The sequence below is a fragment of the Lissotriton helveticus genome, chromosome 6, assembly GCF_964261635.1.
Source record: "Lissotriton helveticus chromosome 6, aLisHel1.1, whole genome shotgun sequence".
Taxonomy (NCBI): Eukaryota; Metazoa; Chordata; class Amphibia; order Caudata; family Salamandridae; genus Lissotriton; species Lissotriton helveticus.
Genome location: NC_136067.1, coordinates 1,683,345,951 through 1,683,369,594, shown reverse-complemented (window position 1 = coordinate 1,683,369,594; position 23,644 = coordinate 1,683,345,951). Strand labels below are relative to the sequence as shown.

The 23,644-nt window shown below is 41.2% G+C and overlaps 1 protein-coding gene across 2 annotated transcripts in view; it reads left to right on the top strand.

The window, feature by feature from the left end:
• The window catches only part of LOC144763695 (synaptosomal-associated protein 25), a 251,144-nt gene that overhangs the window by 204,422 nt on the left and 23,078 nt on the right, over nucleotides 1-23,644 (top strand). For both annotated transcript variants that reach the window (XM_078649531.1, XM_078649532.1), the window contains exon 7: nucleotides 11,587-11,731. In XM_078649531.1, the coding sequence (XP_078505657.1) occupies nucleotides 11,587-11,731 (145 nt within the window). The remainder of the gene's footprint in view (nucleotides 1-11,586; nucleotides 11,732-23,644) is intronic.

Genomic DNA, 23,644 nt, shown 5'->3' with positions numbered 1-23,644 from the left:
TGCAATCTTATTGGATATATTTTTCTTGGGCGTCCAAAAAACTATCAACAGCAGCCAATTGACACATCTGAAATTCTGCTCGGAATTGACTACATTATTGTTATGTAATTAGTGATACTTATAAGTACAAAGTCAACATCTTTGGATCCGCTTTTCCTTTTTTGCATTTTTTTTTATACCAACATGGAAAAAATGCATTGACATATTTAGCATTAAATGCTTTTGTAAGTTTATAATTTTCTAACTTTGTTGTACAATATTAATCAGTTAGTCTGCATAGGCTCAACGCCATAAAGAACTTGAATCTTGATCTCCAGTAATCAACGTTTTAAACATAAATTTGCAGGGTCATCTATAATCCTGGGACATTTTAACAGCAAATGGGAAAAAATGCTGTCATAAACTAAAATGGGCCAAAAGATCAATTGTATCTTGCGAACTAAGGGCATCATTTAGCATTCATGAAACAAGAAAACAGCTATAACTCCGTGGTTCTTCCTCGCCACCAAATTAGAGGTAAACATGCCTCATTAAAAGGTAGGGAACTGACAGGTTTCTGATGACTGAGTCTCAGCTGACTCTGCTTTTGAAAACCCTCGACTGGGGGCATCGACCTGGGGGCCATCGGCAACAATGTGTCATAATGGCCGCTTCATGTAGGGCATACTGTCCAATACATTGCAGACCTAGGCAGGACATATAATTTATAACCCCACCCGCAGGGTGAACATTCCCTGATCATATGAGGCATAGTAAAGCTAGGCAAGATAAATCAATAGCCCCATGCTCCATTGACTTCTTTTGTATTTCAAAATCAACGACCTCTTTGTGGTTACACCGACTATATAAAGGTCCCTAAGCTGTGTTTGGGTGCATTGAAGCCTATTCCTGAAAGGCTTATTTCTGGCCTCAAATCTAATCATGACAGTTAGGGTACTACAAAATTCTATCTCCAATTTGCTCTGTTATCAGTCAAAAATATGATTTATTGTAAAAGTATGGATTTTTTTGTATAACAGTGCCACGATCACTAATCATGCAGCACAGGGCAGTGTTTATATATCTTGATATTTCTTAGAGAGATCTCTCATATCCCCATATGTGAATAGCCTTAATATTTATTGTGCTGGGGCCCTATATATAGTGTTGAAAGAGATTTTCGTTTAAAATGTTAAAATAAATTCGGAGTATGAGGCAAACTGTATAGAATGCATTGGGAGAGGTTTGGATTTATACATTGATGTTTGATGTACAGAAGCACATCATATGTGTCCCATGAAATATTCACTCTATGCCAAACTAACATCAAGCCTTTGTGACTCTATGCTTGTGGAGGGCTGCCAGTGGCCCAATGAACTTTGAAGCCAGTAGTAGTGAAAAAGGACACCACTATTTATTTGGCATACTTTCAAATGTTGCTGTTGTTTATAGTTTAGCATGTATGATTATTCCAGAATCCAGCTAACAGTACAGCATTCAGATCCTGTGAGAAACTAGGTTGTTGGATGAGGGGCATTTTTTGGAGCCTGTAGCTCAGAACAGGAGGTCAGGCAGCTGACCCTTGTAGTCACTTAAGCCTGAGATGAAGGATTCAGGTCCAGTCTTCTCAGCAAGCAGGGCAGGCCTCAAGCAGCAAGGTCAGCAGGGCGTCCGTCTTCTTTAATATCTACAGGACCAGGACTGTACTAAAAAATGGGCATGAGTGTCCCCTTTTCATGGGAGTGGGAGAAGCTGCTGGAGTTTCCCCTACAGATATGTCTGAAATTTCCTGCCTTCCTGCCCTGGTCTCAGTCTGTAGGTGGGCACAATAGGCTAGTGTGAACTCCTTTGTGTGTGAGCTGAGACAGTGCCTTTGAAGTGCAAGATTGGCAGGTGACATATCTGCCCCTATAAGGAATACTTAAAAACCAACTGCCAACTACACCTAGTCATGTGTCACAGGAAACAGGCAGCAGGCACCACATGGTTAGGACAAGAAAATGCCAACTTTGTAAAAATTGCAGTTTCAGAACTGGTACTGAAAATCTGACTTTACCATTTAAGTGGGGTTAAATTGCAAATCCTCAGACACCAAACATGATCTTCCTACCTTCTCCCAATCAAAAGTTATCACTTAATCAATGTAATGAGGTAACCCAATGTTATCATATTGGAGATGTAGGCTTGTAATGGTGACAAATTAATTTGAGAGTTTTTCACTACCTGGAGATAGAAAAGTTAACACTATATTTCCACATTTTTAAACATAACGTTCCCTGGCCTAAGGGCTGTGTAGGACCTAGCCTAGGGGGAACATATATGTATTAAAAAGGAAGGGTTAGGCCTGGCAAAAGGTTTCTTTTGTCAGGTCAAAATGGTAATTTAAACCTGCACACATGCCTGCAATGGAAAGTCTGAGACATGTTTAAAAGGCTACTTAAGTAGGTGGCACAATAAGTGTTCAATGCTCACTAGTAGTATTTAAATTACAGGACCTAGGTGCATTCAATACCACTTTACTAGGGACTTACAAGTAAATCAAATGTGCCAATTGGGTGTAAGCCGATTTTACCATGTTTAAAGGAGAGAACACAATCACTTTAGCACTGGTTAGCAGTGGTAAAGGGTACAGGGTCCTGAAGCCAACAAAAATTAATTTTGCAAAACAGGAGGGGTGAAGGCAAAATGTTTGGGGGTGACCCTGCAGATAGGGCCAAGTCAAACAAAGCTGTTCTAAGGAGTTTCCTCAAAATGACCAAATGCACAGTGTCCCCATCTTTCTGAGTCCCCCACATAGAGTGATAACTGTGTGTATAGAGAAAGACACGTTATTAATTTGTTAGCTTGACATTCCCAGGTGCTCAGTCATAACCCTGATACTCTTTTGCAGTTAGTAGCAACCAAACTAACAAATAATCTTTTTGTCTCTCTTTTCTTACTTCATATCACCTTTTCTATTTAACTGCCGCGGCCGGTAGGGGGAGTACAGGCCGGGCGGTGACGTGGGGAGGGGGAGGGGCAGGGTGGGGGGTAGTAATGTATGGATTACGGACTTTAAAAGGTAAGTAAACATAAAAATAAATAAAACGAATTTCATTGCACACACTGCATCGTATTTGGTAATGCAGTGTGTGCAACGAAATTTGTTTTATTTATTTTTATGTTTACTTACCTTTTAAAGTCCGTAATCCATACATTACTACCCCCCACCCTGCCCCTCCCCCTCCCCACGTCACTGCCTGGACGTTACTCCCACTAACGGCCGCAGCTGCTATTTAACCCATCTCTTACTCTGTCTGTCTCTATATCTCCATGTATATACACCCTTTCCCTCAGTCTCATTTTTCTGAATTCACGTCTTACAACCTTACCTTTCTCTTTGCCTCTGTCTGCCTACCCCTACATCTCTAACCCTCTAACCCCAATCTGTACCTCAACTCTCTCTACCTCATACATTTCACTGTTCCTCAGTTCTATTTTCCATTTTACCTCTCTTTAGCTCTCCTACTTCTCTTTCACCTCTTTCAAACTCACATCTCTCTTTACCTTGCCTCTCTATCTCTCTCTGTCACTCTGTAATTGTCACCTCTCTATCTGTCTGCCTCAGCTGCCTTTCTACCTCATAATTCTCTATCTCCCCTCTCCTCAACCTCATTTCTATCTCTACTACACATCTTTCTCATTACCTCTTATCTCGCTACGCCACCCGCCCTCTCTCTGGTATTACCCAACCTCTTAATTTATCTCACCGTTTGTTCACTATCTCACTTATGTCTCTCTTTCCTCTTTGTTTCTAAAAAGCATAATGTGTAATTAAATATATGTTTGGCAATAGAAGGGTTTGAATTAGGTGACAATGCTTAAAAAATATTAAAAGTTCTTCCGAATAGTTGGCCTCAGAATACGTTTTGCCTAGGGCCTCAAACATCCTTAAGATGCCACTGTGTGCTTCCCACCATGTAGGACCAAATTTTGATTTGAATATAATTGCAAAAAGGGATTTTCCTTAACATATTAATAAATGCTGCCAAGCATTCAGTATTGGAACAACTGCAGCAATCCTGGAGTCAATGTTATGCTGAATAGACGTGCATGATTAAGTGCAGTGCAGTGCTATGAAGAAGATTAATTTTTAATGTCAGAATATAATTAATACATTTGAAATTATTTCTAATTTCTTAATTAATATTAATAATTTGTAGTTGTGAAGTATAATTTGTGTATTTTTGGGATTATGACCTTCAAGTGAATTTCATACTGTATATTTAGGACTCCAAGATTAACGAGTGCTGCAGGAGTCTCATTTGTAAGATCATTACTATTAATAAACATACATTTCTTATTTTCACTCCATATGAAGGAATGTAACACCTATTAAGATAGTAAACCACCATTTTTTAAATAATTAAATATCATAACACAACATGAATCAATGCAATGCACTGCCTCTCTGTATTATTGGAATGCTTGTTTACTGAAAACTTGCCCCAAACTCAGAGCCAGGCCATGTCTAAGTTATTGGTTAGAGCCAGTTGTCACTTGAAACAACAGACGACAAATTGAAGCTTTCAGTTACCCTCAGTGATTCTCCATTCTGATAACGATTTAAACTCTGAATGAGGGGGACAGCGCAAACAGAAGTCACGTAGAGAACAAAGGCAGTGAGGTAGATGCAGATAGATAGTTCCAGAATGGTAACTTTGATGGCATTGACAAACAATCCTGGGTGCCTTCTTTGAAATGTATGCCACCAAGGATTTCACAAAAGCAAAATGAACAGATAATGGACATTATGCTGAACAAATCAAACCTTCACCCCAAGTCACAGATCTAGGTTTAATCCATAATTTATTTGCTCACAACACCACCCCAGTTTGTACCCAGCCATATGCAAATCAGTTTTGACCCTGCGCCCCATGGAAACAGTCCAGCCTGAACTGACAAGGCAGGTCCTACCCTGGTCTGAAAACAAGCATTCCTGGGACCAGTTTCAGGATATCACCCCACATCATCCAGGCAAGCTTAAATCCATTGTCACAGTGAGCACGGGACCCACGTCTGGGTATACCCTCCCCACTTAGGGTAACAAACTGAAAAAGAACAGTTGATAGACGGAATGCTGAAGAAATCAAACATTCATCACCAGTCACAGATCTAGGTTTAATCCATTGTTTTTTGCGCACAACGCCACCCCAGTTTTCATCCAGCCATATGCAAATCAGTATTGACCCTGCTCACCATGGGAATGTTCCAGTCCGAGCTGCCCGTCCAGTTCCTCCCTGGACTGTAAACAAGCACCCTCTGACCGGTTTCAGGGTATCACCCCATATCAGCCAGACTAGCTTGAATTCACTGGCACAATGAGCATGGAACCCACATCTGGGCAAACCCTTCCCACTTACGGTGACAAAAGCAAAAAGAAAAGAAGATGGATGGAGCATACTAGTATTAATTTGTACTGTCCTCATTGTCACCATTGCATATACTTTTGTAAAACAAGTGTACCCGATCAATGAGCTCACTGTTTTTTTTTTTTTTGTAAGTATAGTTTTTATTGGCATTTTTCATCAAATGGAACATCTTGTACCACAGTACAGTTATGCACATCAGTCCCATAATACAATGAGCTCACTGTTACCTACTTTCGGCAGAAAGAGAGAGTACATCTGTCATATCCATCGCCAGGGGAAAGTGACCCTACTGGCCTGCAACCAGGATCCAAGCAATTCTCATGGTCTTGACGAAAGCCATTGACCCACGTGGGCGCAAGTAGACTGAAACATGTTGATCAAATTTTTGTATAGATGTGAGGGTCAACTACTCCCCTATACACATTTCCTCCTTTTTTTCACCTTACCCATGCCCTGGTTTTAATAAATAATTTTTTCTCTTGGACATAAGGTAATTTTTGATCACTATTTTTTGTGTCTAACGGATCCCCTCCTGGTGGATTGAAGACCTAATGATGAAGCTATTGGTTACTAGTACGCCAGTGGGGATACCATGCCACTGACCAAAAGTAGCTGTTGAGGGTCTTAAAAAAATGCACAATAATATTCAAGAGAAACTCCATATGTGATTCTTGGTTTCCCCATTCTTTTTGATATTTGAAGCTACAGTTTGGGAAGCAGAGTGGGAAACTATTATTTCTTTCTTCTCGATTCCCTCTTGATATTTTCACTCATCAGATAATAGCTTGAGTTTAGGAAGGGGTTATTTCTCTTCTCCTAACCTGGTACATATCTTTGGCCCTCACCAGATACGCTCATTCGCACGGGATGGTATCTCAGTCAAACAAGCGTTGTCTAGTGGTGTGTACACTGTTAGACCATGTACCTTACATATGTCGAACTTACATTGCCAGATGAGACTATCTCATGACACCCATCGTGGTGCAGTGATGCTCTGTGATTCACAGGACAATTAGAGAACCTCTGATGCTCATCTGGTGTGCTAGTGATCCTCACATAAAGTGGCAAGCATTTGAAGATGATAAGCTGTTTTTGCTGCACGCTCTGGCGTAGAGGGTGATACATAACAGCGTAGTGCTTGCTGAAGTAGTACAAAATATCACTTTCCCCCAACAAAGCGAATAATGTGTAACATGATCCCACATATTTTACTAGTTGTGATTATTAATTTAAGACATAGCCCCTAATCTACCAAGTGTGTATTTGTTTATAAAGGCTATGATTTGTTTTTAGCTCGGTTTACATGCCATAAACTTGTTAATGCATTTTCCTGCTTCAAGGCGTTCCTATATAATTTATGTTGCCGATTGCTCTAGTATTTGATATGTGACTTCATCAAATTAGTGAAACAGTAATTTCCAGAACTTTAAAGATAATTGATCTAGCCCTCTTCACTCACCTGTAAAATGTAACCATCTCCAATGAGTCCTCAAATATTATTACTAGTTTATTGTGTCCCCAAGAATTTTAAATGAAGGAATTCCAGTGAAAACTTAAGACCTGAGTTAGATTGTGGTGCACAGCTGGATATCCCGTCTGCCATGTGACAAGTGCCATTGGAACAAATGCACTTGTAACACAGTGGACAGGATATCCTACATGTTTATGATGGAGTAACCCATTAGCTAAATTCAAAATCAGGCCTTTGACTGTTAGTTTTTTTTACATTCTTAGTTGTTCACATTTCATTGTGGCACAGTACAAATTTTAGCAGATTGTTAACTCAGACCCCAGACCTAAAGCCAGAATCAGGTACAAAAGGAAGGCTGAATTCCCTTAATTGCCATATATCTTTTTTTGTGCATTTTTCGAAGTTAGGGGGGGAGGTCTTATAAATAAGGCCAGAGTTAATCGATTACACTAGTTACAGCACAGTTTTGCACCCACTGTTACGGGTAACATAGGTTACATTGCTGCCAGTACTATTTTGGTGTGACATATATATGTCACCCTTCAAATGCAAAAACAATATTTGCACTGAGTGATCAATGCAAAACCAACCAATATTGGTATTAATTTAGTGCTTAGTACCCTCGATGAGGTACTAAAGTGCTTTTCAAACACATACCATGCTACTTCTTGCGATCCCAGTGCCAGTGATTTAGTCAAGCATTATGGTTACAATTAATCATTATGTGTGTATTAAATGTCAAACATATTATAGCAATTTTTTATCACGCAAATTTTATGACAATTTTGTGCCAGGTCTGTATTTAGATGGTATATTCATGTAGTAAAATTGTGAAGCATAGATGTGTTAGTTATCATACTATTTGTGATCTAGTTAGAAAATCATCGGTGCACAGTTGTTCATGCCATATTTGTGAAAATAGATAGAAATACATGGAAACAGTAATAATAAGGAATATACTTGAAACCAACAGAGGAGCTACCCTTTGGAGGCTGTGTTAAACTAAGAAGGAGAAGAATACAGAATCTACCCAGGAACAACAGAGGAGCAACGGACAACCACCCCATTGGAGGCACTATTAAGCAGTTAATACTAATAGTTAGAATTAGAGGCATTTATAGTGTTAGCCTCACCAAGATAAATGGATGAACTGAATATGCAGAGTCAAATGGGGCGAGACATGAGGTAGCCTCGGCTTCTGGGTTGCCATAGCTTTCTTATCCATACTCATACCCACTTTTTTCTGTATTCCTTCTTTTACCTAGAGAGCTGCCTGATATTTAGTGACCTCCGGCCATCTAGGGATGTGAGATGAGAGAAGTGGCATTAGATACTCCCTCCTATCCTAAGCCTCTTTATTAGCCTTCAAAACAGCTCTATCTCCTGCCCAGGTTTCCCTCCAGCCTCCGTGCAGCCTTAGATCCTGCTTCAGATGCTCATGCTTTCTGCCATTTGGCTCCATGTCTCATCCAGCATACCTTGGCTCTGAAGCCGTGCTTGGTTGTGATATGGTAGTAGGCACGGCTGTCATGAGGGATCTGGCCAGTCGTCCTTTGCCTCCTAGTTCTTGGTACAGCCCAGCGTCCTCGAGGACAGCTGCTTCAGTTGAAATGGTTGGCAGGTGGCATGCTTCTACACTTCCGAAGTACAGGCGGTGAAGAAAGAGGTAGAATGAGGCATGGCCATCTCCGCACTCACTTGCTGTCACAGCTGGTAAAGATTTAAGCTTTTACCCAAAATGTGAATACCAGACACTCCCAAAGCTACATGAAAGTCAAATGTTGGCCCCTGAGTAGGAAAGCAAGGTTCAGTCAGACTCCTGTGAGAGATTTTCAGTATAATTCCACTAACATAGAAGTGGTGCCTGACAAATCCCTAGCGATATAGAAATGTTTGAGGACGTTTCAGGCTCTCCTTTCCCTAAATCAAGGAGTGAGGTGGAAAGAGATTTGGGGTGGACGACTTTCCATGAGGATCTGATACAGATAACTCTACATAAAGACAGATTCTTCATGCTGAAAACAGACACAGCTGCTGGAAAGCATCATTATTTTCTAGTAATCATGCCTCTCTGCCTTCACTGCCCCAGAAGAATAAATATGTTTTTCTATTTTACCAGTAGTTGTTTAAAAACATAATTTCAGCTGTGCCAGTGATGTAACAAACTAGCATGTCTTATTAATTTGTTTAACTTTTCAAATAAACCCAAACAAGAACTAGCTGTGCGTTATCATGGTTTTTGGGCTTCGCTGCAGCAGTGTTAAGTTGCCAACGTCTGGCCGTTACGCCAATCCCAAAAGCAACCCGAGTCCTTGGGGAAGCAATGAATTAGGCAAAGGTTTGTCCATTGAGAGTTTTACTACGAGAGCAAATTCTCTTGTATTGAAAGGAAACAACTGCTGTTGGAATCAGAATGTTTCCAGTAGGCCTCCTGGCTGACAGATATAACAGGCACTGTATAATGAATGGAACAAACAGATGTTGAGCTTCATCGAATCCAATTTTTATTTTAATAATATGTAACAAGATCAGCTATCACTCTTCCTTACCCAGTACGCAGTACAAACACATTAGAATCAATTTTCTCTAGATTTTATACTGTGTGATTTGTTGATAAAGCCAAACCTTAACGTGTTTATCCTATCACACAGTTACAGACATATAAACAGGATACCCTGCATTTATTGTACCTGTCTTATGCTTAGTGGAATACAATGAGCTATTACTTGAGACTAGGGATTCAAGTAAGACAAAGCCCCCACGCGTGCCAAGATTCCCGCGTGATTATCTTCATTCATTTTCCTGCTCCTATGTTCCTGTTACAGGTGTTGATTATTCAATGTACAGTTTGTACATCTGATAATACTTTGCATGATATTATTAAGATTTAGTACATGTTTCACATTACAAGGAGATAGACAATTGTGATTTTCTGGCGGCGGACTGTTATGGGTAAAGAACATACTGCCTCCCTATGGTATGGCCTGGTGACCCAGCGGACACTTCTCCTTGGCTTGGTGAAGTTAGTTGACAACCTTTTTTTAACTTATAAATGAGTCAATTAATTCATTAAACATCATATAACATTAGCTGGTCTAGGGTTTGATGTGCTCACCAGGGCCTAGCCTATTTTCATATAACTGGCTCCTTCTCAGCCGCGGTCGGTATTGGGAGTACCCGCCGGGCGGTGATGTGGGGAGGGGCAGGGTGGGAGGTAGCAATCTATGGATTTCGGAAGTTTACAGGTAAGTAGACATATAAGTAAATACAACGAATTTCGTTGTGCACACTGTATCCCTAAATGCGATGCTTTGCGCGCAACGAAATTTGTTTTATTTATTTATATGTTTACTTACCTGTAAACCTCCGTAATCCATAGATTACTACCCCCCACCCTGCCCCTCCCCACGTCACCGCCTGGCAGGTACTAACACTACCGACTGCGTCTGCTCCTTCTTACTCCTTACTTTGTTTATATTAACCTATAGTATCTCTTTTGATTTATTTTTTGACTTTCTCCAATCTAAATGTATGTTTTCGCCAAATAGCCTTTAAACCTCTTGTGACAAGCACAGGAAATTACTTATTTACATCCAACAAGAACAAATAAGTGCTCTTCCTTGCAGTTTCTACAGTAGGCAAGTTTAGAAATTAAAGAAATTTAGGAATTCAATTCACAAAGTTGGGGTAGAGTCCATATACCTATGTTACTGTAAGTGAATCACAAAAAAGCACTCATTTCCCACATAAGTACATGCAGGTCATCTGTGCACCTGACCATTATAATTACCAATAAGCATGTTTTTCAGTGCATATGTCCTTCAGGCTGATCCCATCTATGAGGTTGGCGGTCCGAAAGGCTCATTCTAAGGATGGTGTGCAAAACTCGCTAGTGGTATGATGTCTGCATTGACATAGAGATTTGGAACACTCATGCATATGCTTGCTCAAGCAGTAAAGCTTAATGCTAATTTTGAGCATGCCCATTATATTTTTCCAGAAACAGCAATGCACACACCAGCACCTCCTTCTGGTATACTAATATCTGTGTCCTAAGGTTCATAGGACATTGAGTGCTATTTATGCAAGGATAACATATACAAGGTGGCTATTGAATAAATAATTTTACAGTGATTATATATTTAAATCAAAGGATTGGTCTCAATGAATCCAATCTACACAAATGAATTTATAAGGAGAGAAACGTTTTTGAAATATATACTAAGATGCACTCTGTGCCAAGTGTATATAATATATTATAACACAATTTGTTTTGTAATACGTAATCAGACAGTGATAAATGTTTTTTTCAATACATGGAAGGCCAAGCAAATAGAATACATTACAAAAGCCACATCAATTGGTAAGTCCATCAGTCCATGAAGGGGCCTTATCAAATGTGGGTCATGAGTTGATGCGGGATAGTCATTGACATTTCGTCTCTAGTGGTAATAATCTGCAACACTATCCTCAAGAAGCTGTGCCTATATACAATCAAGATGAACCGAAAACACAGCAGATATTACCAAATCCTATCTAATTTCAGCAGGTCTGAATCCTAATACAAAGAAATGTGGGTGGATAAGTCTTCAAGGGTAGTGGGAGCAGGAAGCAAACACCCAACACCAGAACGTACAATAGTATCAAGTACACTTTATGTCTTTGAGTTTCATGTGTTATTGCAAAAATACAGTTGTTTATCACAGTGGTGATATCTTTTTTTAGAGTGACAAATGATGCCAGGGAAACTGAAATGGACGAGAACCTCGAACAGGTCGGTGGTATCATTAGGAATCTTCGTCACATGGCTGTTGATATGGGCAACGAGATTGACACACAAAATCGCCAAATTGACAGGGTCATGGAGAAGGTAAGGATTGCAAATTATGTTGAAAAAACAATATGTTTTTACTTTTATTACCATTATGGACACATGGGTTTTCATGATCTTTTACTTTACCTGGAACTCAACCAAGCTAATCAATATATCAAAAGGCCCAAAAGCAGAAAACGTATAAGCTTGTAAACCTTTGCACAGATGGTTCTATTTGAATAGGGTACTGTGTTCCCTTTGAGTAGATAAGTTTCTGTTGTTTTTACGATTACAGTCACAGTAGAATATTGCATGTAGTCGCTTGAGACTTTACATCAGGAAAATACAAGTACTTGTCTTTATATTTGGAGAACGGTAGTCCTTCAATGTCTATATACTGATCTCTGCATCTAATTCCTTTTGTGTTTCTTTGCCTACAGTTGTTTCTTCTCCATCGACCTTGTGTTTTACATTCTTTACTAACTAAGGAGCATATTATCAAGAACAGCGTTAAAATTATCACCGGTTTAGCGGCAGCAAAGTGCCGCTAAAGCGGCGATAATGGGCTTGATAATATGCCCGGGAGAATTCCAATAGAAGCCCATGTTCACACCAAAACATGGACTTCTATTGGAATTCTCAAGGGCATATTATCAAGCCCATTATCACCGCTTTAGCGGCAGTGTTCTGCTGCTAAACCGGCGATACTTTTTAACGCTGTTCTTGATAATATCCCCCTGAGTTCCTTTCTTCCTTACATGAAGCTTTTGTCTTGCTTATTGATATGTACAACGCGTAGACCTTCCAAGATTTAAGATTGTTTTTAAAGACAGAGGTGAAATTATTCAAGATTGTGTAAAATCATACAACTTTGAGTTATATATCGCCCAACGGTCCCATGAGTCATCATTTACATTTAACAAACCTTATACTAGTATTACAATCAATAACAAGTTTTATAGACAATGGGTGAATTCTTATGAAAATGCTCGTAGTTGTTATTCTTTACCCACATCATTGATGCTATCATCAGAATTTTGAGTAACGACGGTCAGTGGCGGCTTCAATGTTACACAATTTCTGCTTTGTGACATATCTCTGATCCCTATAAACATCCCAATTTGATAACCTAAAATGGGAATTGTTTTAGCATTTTACTGCTTTATTATCTAAAAAAACTGATATAGAATGTCCATTATTTGCACTTTATATGGCTTTTAACAGCTCTTCTTTGAGAACTAAGATGTCCCACAATATGTTTAATTTATGGCATCTATTTGTATACATATTTCCCTATGTTTTCTGCTCAAAAGTTACTACATCTGGGTCATCCAATAGTATTATTAATTTCGCCAATGGCTAGGAAGGTGGAAGTAACTCTTGAGGCCATGTCTAGCCTGCCTTCTACACTGTGTGTTGGAAGGTGAGAGGCTAAGCCCCAATAATGCCCATTGCTCCTTTCATTCTCTTTAACAAGCCCAAGCCCATTTGAAAGTTTGTGATCCATGCTTTATTTTGCTTACAAACCTTCAAGCTAGCACCTTGTGTGTGTAGAATATCTGCAAACTAATTCTACCAAAATAACACTTGATTATTCCTTCACCCTAATGTGTTAAAGACTACATTTAAACTAGATCATCCATCCTAATCAGATATTAACACCATGTTTACCAAAATAATATTTTTGAGAAACAATTGCCGGCAAATTATCGCCTACTTTGCAGATTCTATATCTGGCTCTCCCACACCAGTACAATTACTGAATCCTTGGCACTTTCTGTTGCTCTGCCCCTCATTTGTACTGTGGAGGGAAAATATGTCAGAGTATGTTTGTCTCCTCAATCGTCGTGATCTCCTCTCTGCCTGTTCTAAGGAGGGCATTTATAGATGTTTCAATATTTTATATGAATACCACATTATACATATCCCTGGGGCTTCAAAAGACTTTGCAGCAGTGCTGCACACATATACTAAAACTAATGCAAAGAAATAAAGAACATTGGCAATTAAATCTCTTACGCTTTGAAGCGCCCCATGGTGTGCACGGTTGTTTGTTTGGTGGCTTTGCTATCCAACAATTCCTAATTCTGTCCCTAGCTGCAAGCTTTCTGTCAGAAATTATAATAGCAATGCCAGAAGCATCTACCTAAATAATATGCCAAAAGTAACATCTGTGCGCTTCAGCACAGGTTGGTAATGGCACAGATTTTATGTGGGGGCTCTCAGCTGTCTTTGTGAAGGAAAAGACAGTGTCATTCTAAATCTAAATAGGCATGTGAATCTTTTACCGTCGATTGAACAAATGTTTGTCTTCTCAGAAAATGTTCCTTACATTAAATGCTATTGTCAACTAAGGTGTCCTTAACATCTTCCAAAGTTATCTATCTGGCAGATTGGAAGTGATATCATAGGGAATCAGATATATATTTCTGGCATTCCGTACAAGATTCACCAATCTAGAATCCAAAATATGTGCTATTTTTATGTATATACTCGCTACAAAAATATAATTGAATCATCATTGATTGCTCTGTTCAAGAATTTACTTAAATATACTGTTTTTAAAAAGTAATTGTAAAAGGATAAAACAGTCCTGGGGGTAAGTGTCAAACCACTGTGAACCTTACCTTGAGCCTGCGGCGTGGCCTTGCTTTCTGAAAATAAAGATGGATGTCTGTAACAAAGGCAGTGGGGTCTTGAAACTACCCAAGGTGAAGGACTCTACAGCAACACAGATCTTTTAGATTAGTAACATGCACTTATCCTCAAACACACCTTCAAATGTTAGAGAGAAACATAAGTATGATAACATTGGTATGGTGGCTGTTTTCCCAACTCCAAGAGCCCAAGGGTATAACTCAGTTAAGACTTCAGTGAGTGTTGGCCTCATAATGTCACGCACTATGCATTCATTTGTAATCAAAATGATAAGCAAGTGCTCTGAAGCAAGTATAAATGCTCTGATATGTGCCAGGACCTTGAACATCAGTTATATATTGCGTGTCTCTACTACTTAATCATGCATACGCTTACGCTTTATGACAATTGCTTGCAAGGTTTCAAACATCAATGCACTCCTATACGCTTAATGAGGAAGTATTAAACAATCTTGGGCTCAGAGCTTGATAACCACTGTGTGAACAATGTACCATGTAACTCGCTCCTTGTGCTTTTTAATCAATGTGTTGCCAAAGAATCAAAATGCTTTCTGTGCGCTTACTGAAAATTGTGCTGCAAATATTCCAAACTGAAAAGCACTCCATGCACGTGCTAACTACTGCACTGCCAAGTATCAAAATGTGCTCCATGCGCTTATTGCCAATTGCATTGCAAATATTCCAAACTGAAAACGTGCTCTATGCGCGTGAAAGAACAGAGTCAGAGGGAACATGTACACGGTTCCGGAGAGGCCACCGAACACTGATCTCACACTGAGCAGGGGTGATCCAGCGCTGTTGTGTCCGCACACTATTGTTGCGGCATGACACTAAGGAAAGGACTACGTAGGGAGGCGCAGCCTAAAAATGACCACAGGACACAGGAGGGTGTGTTATCATGTCCTTGGCCTGGGTCCTTACTGCCTCAGCCCTCGGCCTGGGAATCTTCTATTTGCAAGTCTCACGTAACTCACAGAACATACCAACTTGGACAGGCAGTTGGGGCCGGCAGGCATCCTGGACCCCTGCTTAGTAAGCACATCTCTACACATCACACTTCGCTCCAGTTACATCACTGGAGCGACATAACATTCCTCCCCAAAGCAAAAATGGAAGAAACATGGCACATCAAACATTGTAGCTGTTGTAGGTGATCATGGCCCAACACATTTATCAGAGTCCAACTACATGTCCATGAGCAACACACACTACACAAAGTAGATAGGACGTACCTGAGATGGACCCCAACTCCACTAATATCAGATGCTCACCAGGTTACTCACACATGGTGATCTCTCACATCGCAAGGATGGTCCAGGGTTGCTTTAGACACCATACCGGGTGTAATTGGCTCTGTTGCGCATGGGCTCTGGAGTTCCACCAGTACAACTCACCAGAGTCATCTCAGTACCACCGGAAGCCTCAGGGCCTGGGGCAGGGGAGTCACCTTCAGCCGCATCCCCTGCGGTGCAATCCTCGTCACTACACGCTTCATAGTCATCCCTGAAAGAGGTCACATCAAGACTCCCTCTTCCACCATCACAGTGTTGATGAAATCTTTTAAGTGCAGATACATTCCGGGTGAGACCTCAGGTCCTCCCTTTGCTGTTGCTTTTGTACCATGAATGGCAATAATGGTCGAAGGATGTCGCTCGAACGGTAGCCGGAATTTACTTCCAGCATATCGGTCTTGGACCAGCACGGTTTCTCCCAGCTGGAGATCGGACATCTTGGCCCATTGCTGATGACTCACTTGATCATTGGACTTCTTCCTTTTATCATGCACGGTAGAATATTGATCGGCTCAGGCACTCAGGTGAGATGGTGCGTGATAAAGTCCTCAACTATCCAACCCATGGAGAGATGTATGTGGGCCCGCCCCATGGTGGAGTGTGGAATCTGACGATAGTCTCAGAGGAATGAGTATTTTACTTATTCTATCCGTTGGTCACTGGTGGAGGCAATTCTGATCACCTTGTTCAGAGTCTGCATAAATTGTTCAGCCTGCCCATTTGCTTGGGGTCACCTGGGGGTAATCCATTTGTGAGTGATCCGCAAGGAATTAAAATCAGACGTCAGCTCTTGTCCTTGAAAAAGTGGACCTTTGTCTGTTCGCAATTCTTTTACCAAGCTATGGGTAGCCATGATCTTCTCCAATTTGGGCAGTACTTCGCTGGCACTCAGGGAGGCGATGACTTCCACCTCCGCATATTTGAAGTAGTCATCCATCATCAGCACGGTGTGTTGTCCACCTGGGGAGCTTCCAATATCTAAGTTGGCACAGACCCAAGGACGTCAAGATCCTTTTTTCAGTAACAATAGTGGGGGAGGATGGCACTCTCTGCAGCTTGAAACCAGGAGCACGACTGGACTAGCTCTTCGACCCGTTCATCCATGAGAGGAAACCACACCTTGGTCCGTAGTCAACTCTTGGTATTTACCATGCCCTGGTGTCCAGCATGAGCTAGGTGAATGACTCGGTCCGTAAGACTGACAGGTATGACGAGACGGTGTCTTGTTAAAAGACATCCATTTGTGTCCACACTCAACTTGTGATGGATATGAAACAGACTTTCCATGATTCCGAATTCTTTTTCAGTTGATGCCATTGGTTGCTCTTCATGGCGTCCAGCGCCCTTTGAAGACATTCATCCAGGTGAGTTGCCTAGCAGAGGTCCTCCATGGAAAAGGCAATCGGGCAAGACTGTTCAGTCACGTATCACATGTATTTCTCCAAATCCTCCATGTCAGCTTCCTCCTCCGGGGTGGCAGCACAGGGATGGTGTGACAGGTAGTCTGCTAGATTGAGGGATCCAGGTTGGCACTCCACCTGACAGTGGTATTCCTGGAGTTGTAACCTCCACTTCTCAATCCGGGGAGGGGGGTTGGCTGCCGTGCCTTTAAATAGTGACTTGCTATATACATACAGGTTAAAGTAATGACAGCCCCAGTGAATGGCAATTGCCTCCTTTTCAGTTTGGAAGTATCTCTGTTTAGTGATGGTCAATGATCGACTTGCAAATGCTATGCCATTCCACCTCCTTGGTGGATCGTTCCTTCAGTACTGCACCCAGCCCTTTTGGCCCTGCATCTACTGCAATGGTTGTATGTTTGTGGGAGTCAAAGTACACCAATGTAGTGTTAGAGGACAGGGCATCATTGGTAGCATGGAAGGCCGATTCCTGGTCAGAGCCCCATGATCACTGGACCAACGCCTTGGTCAGTTCTCGAAGAGGCTGAGACAGAGTCGTGAGGTATTTGATGAACCAGCCACAATAAGTGACCATCCCTAGAAAACTTCTCACCTTAGTCACCGTAGCAGGGGCCGGGGCTTCCTTGATATCACTAACCTTTTGAGAGTCTGGAGTTACTCACTCTGAGGAAAATACATATCTGAAAAAGTGTAACTTTTGCTGCAGGAATTCGCACTTGTTACAATGGAGAGTTAAACTTGATTCCTTGATTCTCCAGAGGACCATTCGCAGCCGGTTGTAGTGTTCTAGTACTGTCTTTGCATATATCCAAATGTCATCGCTGATGTTTTTAATCCTGGGAGGTCAACCAAGAGTTCCTGAATGACATTCTGAAAAACTTCTGTGGCACTGGAGATGCCGAAGCTTGGACGCTTGTATCTCCGCAAGCCCACATGTGTCGAGAAAGTTGTGATGTATCGCGATTCCTCATCCAGTACCAGCTGATGGTAACCTGATCTTAGGTCCAGTTTTTTTTTTTTTAAAGATTTTTATTAAGTTGCAAATTAGGGCACTCGTACATACATCAATAGTCATTGTAGACTGAATGAATGAATGAATGAATGAATGAATAAAAACTTTATTTGGTTACTCAAAACCATTAAAGAAGACGTCAAACTTTAAGTAAACATTATTATCATATCAGAGGTAAAATAATAAAAGATGAAGAGGGAAAAACTTAAAAATAAATAAAAGCATGATTAAAAAACTAAGTTCATTAGTCTGTTTCTTCGTAAACTGAAATGTCTCATTGAGTTAGCAGTTAACGGCCGCTGGCCTAGTTGTACAGGGCCGTCGGCTTCCGGCGTGTCTGTTGGATGAATTTGCTGAACACAGCCATATCTTTCACTGTTTCCATTGTGAATAGATAGTTGACCGCCTCCTTTATCGTTCTAATTCCTTGTCTGAGTAGAATTAGCTTTAAATAGCGGTTACGCTCAGCGGACAGCCCCGGGCAGCAAAACAGGATGTCAGCGAAGCTCTCTTGTTTATACTTGCATAATCGGCATTCAGAGTGCGTTATTTCAAGTCTACTCGTGGAGTAAAGCTCTTTAAGGGGCAGGGGGTGTAGTCGGAGCGCTAAAATCCTATTAACTGCCGCCTTGCCCACTGCTTGGATAAGGTGCGGTTTCGAGGTCTGTGCCAGCTGCGGGAGTATTAGCGATTCATGGAAGCCTCTTAGTTCCAATGCTTCCAGATCAGTGATGCGTGAGCAGAGCCGGACTTGTCGTTTCGTTGCGCTTTTAATGGCGGCATAATTGAGTAACTCGAGGTCCCAGTTATCCACAGCAAGGTTCAGAGTTTCTTTAGCGGAGGAGAGAATATTTGACCATGGATTCTTTTCTTCCAGGAAAATGCTCTTTATGCTAGATTTCAGCGAGTTTTCTGGGGCCGCGGTAGTGAGATAAAAGTATTTGCTGATTGCGGCCAGTTCCTCAAGCTTTTGTTGTGTCAAGCCGAATTCGAGCCGCAACAGAGTGTTTCTGGTGCTAGAGGGTAGGTGGAATAGTTTTTTATAGGCCAAGTCATTGTAGACTGCTTCCGCATCAGAATCGTAAAATAACAAGATACGTTTATACTGTCACATATCAAAAACTTTCCCATACATACAACCCCTTCCCCCCACCACCCAAGACCAACAGCCCTATCACAATGAGACATTATCCGTTTCAAGTTCTGGTGGATCACAAATGTACCCCCTAAACTTATTCCATGCCCCCCATACTTTTCCCCACTTTTGTGGACAGCCTCGATGAATAAAAACCGTCCTTTCCGCCACCATCGCTTCATCCATATCTTTACACCATTTGTTAAGCGTTGGCAGTGTGCCCGATCCCCACAACATAGCAATATTACGTTTCGCCATCATCATACCTAGCATAGCCCAATCTTGTTCTCGGTGATTAAGGTCATTCGTCTCCCATACATTTAGCAAGCATCGCCGCGGTTCCGGCAAGATCGAGAGTTCTAGTCCCTGGGAAATAGTGTGCATTATTTTGACCCAATATGTCGCAATGCGGGGACAGTCCCAAATGGTATGAAAAAACGTGCCCTCCCCCCCACAACCGCGCAGGCAGAATTTGTGCGCCGCCGTTCTCATGGCATGGAGTGTTGTCCTCGTGTAATATGTGCGGTGTAACACCTTGAACTGGACCAGTCGAAGTCTGGATGGTATCGCCGTCTCAAATGGTGAGGACAGGGCTTCCTGCCACTCTGAGTCGTCAAAGTCTCCCACTTCCCGGGACCAGGTCCGTCTCAGTTTGGATGTTGGGTCAGGCAGGTTGTTGACTAGCTTGCGGTACGTCAAGGACGTCACCCTATTCGTCATGTGTTCCGTCAGAAGTCTATCTTCTAATGGGGTGGCCACTTGTAGGGAAGTGCCCAATGGTATGACCGCCTGAAGTGCGTGTCGTATTTGGAAATATCTGAATTTCTCCGTCTGTGCCATGCCATACTGTGTTTGTAGGCGTATAAAATCGTTCACTGCCCCCTTTTTCCAGAGGTCTCCTACTACAGAAAGACCAATGTTGTCCCAATTTTTGGAATCCCTTACTCCTGCGGAGTCAGCCCAGTCGCTGGGAGTCCCACAGCGGCGTCATTTGCGTGATTGTCCCTGTACATCGCAATCGGGCATGTGCCTGGTACCAAATATGTATTGTGTGTGCAGTAGGGCCAAGTAGTCCCGGGGGCGTCTATATAGATGCGTCATCAGTTCCTTCTCGTCTAAGCTTTGTCCGCGCGATACGCCGGCTCGTCCTGTGGGGCGTGCAACCAATAGTTGATTTTAGGCCCAGTTTTGAGAATCAGCTGGCCGCACTGAGCTCACCGATCAAATCATCAATTGTTGGTGTTGAATGCCTGTCTCTCTTTATGGCGATATTGGGCATGCACATGTCCACACAGATCCTCACCTCCTCTGGCTATTTGGGTTTTCGCGTGACCACGATTGGTGAAACCCACAGAGTTGGTCCGAACACTTTTTCAATTATTCCTTCTGCCTCAAGTTTCTCCAACTCTTTTTTAACTAGGGGCCTTAGGTGAAACTCAATTCACCGATGGCGTAGGGTGATAGGTTTCACGGATGAATAAATATGTAGGTGAATCTCCTTGCCCCTCAGGCATCCAATTCTTTCAAATACCATCAGGAATTCATTCAGGATGTCGACAATGTCTTTGTGGTGTATCCCAAATGCAAAGGTCATAATCTGAAGATCTTCGGCTGCTCGGCGCCCCAGAATGATTCCATGTCTCTCTTTTTCCACATACACATGCGACTCTTCCTGGTATGATCCGTAGGCTATGGTGGTCCTGAACCTACCTCGCATGATCTGGGGTTTGTCTTGGCCAAATGCATGTATTATTATTGTGGCCAGGTGTAGCTTCGGGGTGAGTCTCAGTGTGTCGAACACCTCTGAGGAAATGATGTTGATGGTCGCCCCTGTCTCGACCACAGCCATGGTGACATGACCTCTGACCTGTATTTGGCATTATGGGAGATAACCAGCTGTCTGGTAGCAGTGCCAATGGTAAACACTGAGTGGATGGTGTGCTTTTCAGCTGCAACATCATCCATATCACTTCTTCTGTCTTTGACCTCAGGGATGGCATTGACAGTGTTGCGTTGCCCTTTTTCCTTTCCTGAACAACAGACCATCACAAAATGATTGAGTTTGCCACACCCTGCACACTTCTTTCCTCTTGCAGGGCATTCTGACGGATGATGACTGCTCCCCCCATAGTATCCGCAGGCGCGTTGTTTAGCACCCTCTCTCCAACTTTGCTTGCCAGTGGTGTTTGCTGACACCATGTTGACTGACTTCGTCTTCACTGGAGTCTGTAGATCAGCTTCTGTGTGAGCAGTATGGGCTCTGGAGAGTTCTTTGGTTCTGCCCAGTGTGAGTATGTCTGCTAGAGATTTACCTGGTTCTTCCAATATGCGCTATCTGAGTTTTGCTGACGCACAACCGTGAATGATCTGCCCTTGGATTTCTTTGTTTTCATCATTAAACCGACATGTACTGGCCAATTATTTGAGGCTGGCATAAAAGAAATCTATTGATTCATCCATGTGCCTCGTCTGGCGAAATATGAAACATTTGTAGTCCTGGTTTGCCATCAGTTCATAGTGTGCCATGAGGGCTGCTATGAGGGTGAGGTATATTTTCGGGGGTGCTTCACTGAGGGATTTGGCTATTTTGTAAATGTCTCTTTCCCCAAAGTATAGAATTAGCGCTCGCTTCTGAGCATTGTCAACTTTAGTCGCCTCAAAGAAAAGCAACACTTTCTCCACCCATTCTTTCCATTTGGTGGCCTGTACTGATGGGGCACCTTCAATGGTGAACTGCTCAATTGCTGGTATGTTGGCCATGGCTCTGCAGTGTTTCTGTATGTCGCTCTGTCCACTACCCCAGGGGTCTAATTCTGCCACCCCACTGGCTTCACCACCTTTTTGCACCACAAACAGCACAGGCAAAGCTGCACACACCCAACTCACATGTGGCTGTAATTTAGCAGTACTCACATCCATCTGGGGACTGTGGCAGTGTCAGTCACCAGCAGCGCTAACAGGGTATCACTTGTGGACGGTGCACAGACATAATATCGACTCCAAAATATCGTTTGGACAGAATATCGAGTTTTAAATATCGTTTGGACAAAATATCGACTAGACAGAATATCGACAGCCAAAATATTGTTTTTAAGGTAAGTGAAGTAATATCGACTGTAAATAATATAGACAGTGAAAATATCCAAGTATATAATCTAGATAGTAAAAAATATCATTTTTTAAATAATATTTAATTATTTATAGTGTTTTTATGTTATAATATGTTTGAAAAGTGTCATTTTATGTTATAATTATTTTTAATTAATGTTTTTTTTTAATTATTGTGTAATTTTATTCTGTAGCGGGTTGTGGGTTTATAGGGGAATAGGGTGGGAAGTAATTTAATTATAATTAATTAAATATGTACATTTATTAATTGGTAGTAATAATTAATTAATTGGTAATTAAATAATATATGATAATTATTTAAAATTTAATTGGTAATTAATTTAATTTAATTGATTAATTGCTAATTATGTAAATTAAAATAATGTATTTTCTGTAGCGGGTTGTGGGTTTATAGGGGAATAGGGTGGGAAGTAATTTAATTATAATTAATTAAATATGTAAATTTAATAATTGGTAGTAATATTTAATTAATTGTTAATTAAAAAATATTTGTTAATTAATTAAAATGTAATTGGTAATTAATTTAATTTAATTGATTAATTGCTAATTATGTTAAATTAAAGGGGTATTTTTAGGGTTCAGGGTCAGTTTGGGGTTTTTGGGTAAAGGGGTATTTTTAAGGTTCAGGGTCAGTTTTTAGTTTTTGTGTAAAGGGGTATTTTTAGGGTTCAGGGTCAGTTTTTAGTTTTTGGGTAAAGGGGTATTTTTAGGGTTCAGGGTCAGTTTTTAGTTTTTGGGTAAAGGGGTATTTTTAGGGTTCAGGGTCAGTTTTTAGTTTTTGGGTAAAGGGGTATTATTAGGGTTCAGGGTCAGTTTTTAGTTTTTGGGTAAAGGGGTATTTTTAGGGTTCAGGGTCAGTTTTTAGTTTTTGGGTAAAGGGGTATTTTTAGGGTTCAGGGTCAGTTTTTAGTTTTTGGGTAAAGGGGTATTTTTAGGGTTCAGGGTTCAGGGTCAGTTTTTAGTTTTTGGGTAAAGGGGTATTTTTAGGGTTCAGGGTCAGTTTTTAGTTTTTGGGTAAAGGGGTATTATTAGGGTTCAGGGTCAGTTTTTAGTTTTTGGGTAAAGGGGTATTTTTAGGGTTCAGGGTCAGTTTTTAGTTTTTGGGTAAAGGGGTATTTTTAGGGTTCAGGGTCAGTTTTGGGTTTTTGGGTAAAGGGGTATTTTTAGGGTTCAGGGTCAGTTTTTAGTTTTTGGGTAAAGGGGTATTTTTAGGGTTCAGGGTCAGTTTGGGGTTTTTGGGGTACATATACAATATTGACTATTATTTAATTAAATTTTGTTAATATATATATATATGTTTTAAGAAATATGATTAAAAAATATT